Source organism: Pieris napi, chromosome 20, assembly GCF_905475465.1.
Source record: "Pieris napi chromosome 20, ilPieNapi1.2, whole genome shotgun sequence".
Taxonomy (NCBI): Eukaryota; Metazoa; Arthropoda; class Insecta; order Lepidoptera; family Pieridae; genus Pieris; species Pieris napi.
This window is the reverse complement of record NC_062253.1, coordinates 5,358,608-5,364,321: the sequence shown is the minus strand read 5'-3', so window position 1 is coordinate 5,364,321 and position 5,714 is coordinate 5,358,608. Positions and strand designations below refer to the sequence as shown.

The window sequence follows — 5,714 nt, the reverse complement described above, 5'->3', positions numbered from 1 at the left end:
TTGAAATAATAATAATCCAGAGGCACTACAATGAACCTTGGCTTAAAAACTGGTCCCTGCGGTATACCTAAAATGCTGGCAGCATTTACTCGCTGTATTGTGATACTTATTCGTTGAGCGAGGAAAGCACCAGCTCAGGGGTCACCGGTACTATACATTCTCAATCTGAATTTTTAAATTAATATACTTATACAGTAAAATAATATTTTTTTATAGTCAAGTCAAAGTCAAAAATCATTCTTTCATATAGGTAACACAATGCACACTTATGAACGTCAAAAAAGAAATATACATTAAATGCTTCTAATTTCACATTTACTGCCAGTTCTTAAATCAAGGGCGTAGAACGGAAGAGAAGAACTGGCAATAAACTCTCCGCCACTCTTTTTAATCGCCAAGTTTTTTTTTTACACAACACTTGTAAGAAGCTGGGACCATTACACCATGTTCCACATGACATCTTAAGTAATAAATAATAATAAAATAAATTTAAAACAAAGATCTGTCCTCTATGAGCAGGAGGCATGGTGAAATAGGAGCACGCACTTACATTCTCGAGGGTAACACGCAAATACATAGTCGAAATAACTAACATCACCGCATACACGAATTCAAGTATGACCAGTCACCAAAGTAGCACCCGTTCACGAGTATGACGCATGGCCAGCCATCGGAATATAATCAGATGTTATCCTGATAGACAATTATAATATAAATTAGTAGTTAAAAGATATTTAATACGATAATATACTAAACTCTACTGGATATAAAAGATAAGCAAAGAACTATGCAAACAAAAGTATTAGAATGAAATTGTTAAAGATCGAAGATTGGATTTCGAAGCGAGAATCGAATGCAAACTCGCTGATAATAGAGAGGTCTGTTGAGTTATTTTATATAGAATGTAGTCAAAGAGATAATTGTTGAAAAAAAAAACTAGTTTATTCTATACAAGCTTTAGTAAATGTCTAATATGCTTTTTAAATAAACTCCCGCACATTGGGATTTTCCTGTATGATTTTATCGGAAGTACAGTTAAAAACGTTAAGTGTGAGAATTTTCTTTTGCTTATGATTGAGAGATGGACTTGGCACGATAAACAATCTAACTTAATATAACATCGCTAAGTCGATGTATTTTTTTTTTTAAAGACAATTCACACCAATTGACCTAGTCCCATGCTAAGCTGGTGAAGCTTGTGTTATGGGTACTAGGCAACGGATATACATGCATATTATAGATAGATAGACATATAAATACATATTTAAACACCCAAGACCTAACGCACAACACCAAATGCTCATCACATCGATGTTCGTCTCAGCCGAACCCAGGACCCATGGATTCGCAGTCAGGGGTACTAACCACTAGACCAATGAGACGTCATTTAAAACATAAAAGACTTGTAATATCGATATTGTCAGTATAAGATGTTGTTAGATTAGCTTATTATGTAATAACTTAAGACAGAAGGTCCCTGAAGTAGGGACTGAATATATTAACCGATTTGGTATGGATCTCACAATCTTTTCATAGTAGAAGAACTGATTTGGGAGACTTGTTTTTTTTACAAGTTATGTTTTTAATAGAATATCATTGTTAGGACGTTCTGCTTAAGGATACTCCATTTTAAACATTTTTTTTATAGAATAGGGTTCAAACAGGCAGGAGGTTCATCTGAAGTTAAGTGATACCGCCGCCTATGGACACTCTCAATGCCAGAGGACTCGCGAGTGCGTTGCCGGCCTTTAAAATTAAATTTATCCCAAATAATGATTTTTAAATTGGGATAAATTAACAAAATTTAACCTCTATGAAAGTATATTAAACATTCGCGTTAATATTATGTAAATATTACCTACCTACCTATATTATATATCTACGAATTGAGGTTCCATTTTTATTAAGCCAACTCCTAGACTATACGGGCGGATAGGATCTGGTGGAGAGCTAACAGAAGATATAACTTGAATATTGAGTTCACCTGCGAATGAATGACACCACTTGTTCCGTTTCTAGTAATAACATTTAATTAAAATTATAGTACTTAATAAGATATAATTAACACCGCTATTGACAAGGGCTAGTTTTTTATTGAAAACTAGCTGCCCCTGCGAATTTAATTTCGCATTAATGTGATTTTTTTTTACTTAGCCTACTTTTTTGCATATGGAACATTTTGCTAACATTTTTTTCAAAATATTTCTCTCCATAAAAACCTTCCTAAGAGTTTACGGATAAAAAATAACTCGAATTAATCCAGCCGTCTTCGAGTTTTGCGCCCAGCAACATATCTTGTGATTAATTATTATTTATATAGATAGAGGCGTAAGAAATGTATGTATGAAGTTCCGTCACCGTCCAATTGGGCATAAAGCGGGAATATGCAACGAACATAGGGAAGTAGAATTGAGCTAGACATAAATTGCTTCTTAGGTATGTGAAGTCAGTTCTCTCTTATTTCCCTTACTTTTATAGAAGTGAGAGAGTCTACACTTGAAAAGCGAAATAAGTGTTGATCAATTGTGATGGGTCTCGGACTACATTTGGACCATCACATTCCAACCCCACACCGTTAACCTGTAGAATGAGAACCCAAGGCTGTTGCGGTGAAGAAAGGAGATAGAAATAATATGTATAGCTATTAAGGAATGCATGTTAACCACAGAATGTGTCTGGTTAGTTTGGAATTTGCATATATTATAGAACTTACTAGCAAGGTCAAGTACATCTACCAATATAATGCCATATTAGGTTTCGTGCAGGTACTATTGATATTTACTATGAAATTTTGAGGCAAAGGTTACACTTACAATAATAAATTAATTTATAAAATAATTATAATCAGGAGGGGCAAACGTATTGGCAGAATGATCGCAAGTGCGTTGCCGGCCTTTTAAGATATGGTACAATTTTTTCATGAAGGACCCTGTAACTCCATGTGGAAACATAGTGGTGGTGCGCGGCAATTACTGCCTTAAAAAACGCAGGGTTATGGAACGACTGACGTCGAGGTGATACGGGTGGAATGTCGTATTCTACCACGACGTCCGATGATGAAACTGAGCTGCAGGTATTAATCCGAATAACTCCTCTGAACACTCCATGGTAAATGCGGTAGAAGATGCAGAGTGACCCCACATCTCTACGCAACGCCAAGGGATCAAACCGCTCGGAAAGGGATTGGTTGTCGACAATGCGAACCGCTCTTCGTTGAATACGGTCAAGTGGAAGGAGCAGGTACTGAGGAGCTCCCGCCCAGAGGTGAGAACAGTACTCCATGTAGGGCTGAATTTGCGCTATATACAGTTGCGAGCGGTGACCCGGAGTGAAATACCGTCTCACCCTGCTGAGAGCACCAAGTTTCTTGGCTAATATAGCCTTTCCTTCCAAATGACAGCGAATCTGAACGTCGTTCGATATGTCAATATTCAGTATTCCGATGCTAGGTATGATTTTAAGTCGAGTGTCTTTGCAGAGAACTCCCAAACAACACTTTTCACGTTTCTGCAACACTTTTCATTGATTTCCTTGCTGCTAGTAGTAGCCTAGTCCTAGCCTTAATAGATGTACTATCCAACACAAAATAATTAAATTCGTACCAGTTCCAGAGATACCGCTTTCAATCAAACAAACTCTTCCGCTTCACATTATTAGATAGTGACGTGTGCGCTGTTCAATATTATCAAGTCTTTTCTGATCATTTGTGCACTAAAACTCGTACGCAAATAAAATACATTTAATGGCGTCATAAATTATAAGTGATAAAGACAAATGTCAAGATAATATCAAGGATGCTATTAAAAATGAAAAACGCTGTTTTTCGGTTTTTTTATTAACACACATATATATAATTAAATGACTGTTTGGTCCATTAGCATATACCGTTAAAACTTAAAAGATCCTAGAATTATTTATAAAATTATAAGTTTATAGAATACTTCCTTCCTTATAATAATCTTCATAGGACGCCTGTATAATGCATGAAAATTGTTACTGAACATAAATTTTATCTTTTCCGGATGATGGTAATCCTTTATTACTTGATTCGTTTATAAAGAACTTCACAATTACCGATATATCATTTTTATCGTGAAGCAAGGATTATAGCGAATTTAAACATCATAAATTTAATATAGTCAAGATAACTATGTGTATATAAATGTGAATTTTTAATTTTCAATCATAATTTGTGAAATCGGTGAGTAAACTTGTAGTAAAGGAAACTGATTCAGAAGTAATGAAGTAAAAAAATATCTAGATTGTTATTAGTCTGTGATTATTACAATTATTGTTTATAAAATATTATATTCATAGCATTTCATTAGACACTAAATCTTATTTCCTGTGGTTATTTCCATTGTAATAAAGTTATCACAAGCTAGCAACTTCTAATAAAATTATTTCCAAAATTTTCAGATCAAAATGAAATTCCTCGTACTAGCTGCTGCTTGCCTTGCCGTGGCCGTCGCCGGCCCCACTCGTGGTACTTTAATACCCGACAGCGCTGGTCCCATCTTAATCCCAGAAGAAGATATCTCTACTGGTCCAGCTCTGATCCCAGAAAACATCGCTACTGACCCAGCTCTGGTCCCCGAAAACATCGCTACTGACCCAGCTCTCGTCCCCGAAAACATCGCCATTGGACCTGCCTTAGTCGACGACGCACAAAAGCAATCCAGCCTCGTTCAAGTTATCATCAACATCAACTCTAAAAGCCACGTTATCGAGATCCCCGTGGAAGATGCCACCATCCCCGAAGTCGAAGACATTAATGTTGGACCCGCTATTATTGAGGAAATCAAGCCTGACCCCGTTGACATTGTTGACGAGAGCATCAATGTTGGAGTACCTGACCTCCCTCTTGCCCCATCCCCCGCTGATATTGGCAACCCAGAGCTCCCAGGACTCGATGCTGACATCGCACAAAACATCCCCGAGGAACTCAAGTAAACAGTCCCACAATGAATCCATGTAATTAATAACTAAGTACTTTTCCTTTGCATCGAAGGTGTGAATAGATAAGTTCCTGGTATATTTACATTATTAATAACCTAATAAATTACCTATATGTTTATCTACGTGTTTGTATTATTGCGATCGAAATAATCATTTGTAATTTTCACTATGGATGTTTTTTAGTCAACCATTGATTGACACCAAACATCATGGAGAAATGTAAAAAGAAATGGTGGGTTCAGTTTTGATTAGCCAGAAGGATCTCTAGTCCAATACGATACGTCACAACATTACGTCACTTTTTATAACAATCAAACGCGTTAAATCGTTATCAAAAATGGTTACGTTTTTTATCCTCACCTGTCTGGTTAGTTTATCTCTAGAAGAAGAAGAATAATAAACTTCCAATAACAACAGATAATTCTATAATTATTTCTTATTAACACCAAAATCCAAATTATTTATGGAATCTGTCTTTATTATAAGTTAAAAATACTATGGAATATTTTAATAATACGTTAAATTGTAAGCAGTACGTTGAGTTCACAATCTTTCGACAGTTTATAATCTCGCGAGATAGATTACAATCTAACGGTATTTACAATTTTACGTTAACAGATATATCTCTCCACACTTTGTACGTGTTATTTTTATTATCTTAATATTTGTCACGTGGTATGATGATAATCATTCTATAGATTAAAAGATTAAATGCTAAAACCCAAAATTTCTTTGAGGAGAAACTGCGTATCACC

General features: G+C 35.7%; 1 protein-coding gene across 1 annotated transcript; it reads left to right on the top strand.

The window, feature by feature from the left end:
* The first annotated feature begins 4,393 nt into the window (after positions 1-4,393).
* Positions 4,394-5,077, top strand: LOC125059930. Its single transcript, XM_047664627.1, has one exon. It carries the CDS (start codon positions 4,426-4,428, stop codon positions 4,951-4,953), a length of 528 nt encoding a protein of 175 aa, XP_047520583.1. The 5' UTR covers positions 4,394-4,425; the 3' UTR covers positions 4,954-5,077.
* The last annotated feature ends 637 nt before the right edge of the window (positions 5,078-5,714 follow it).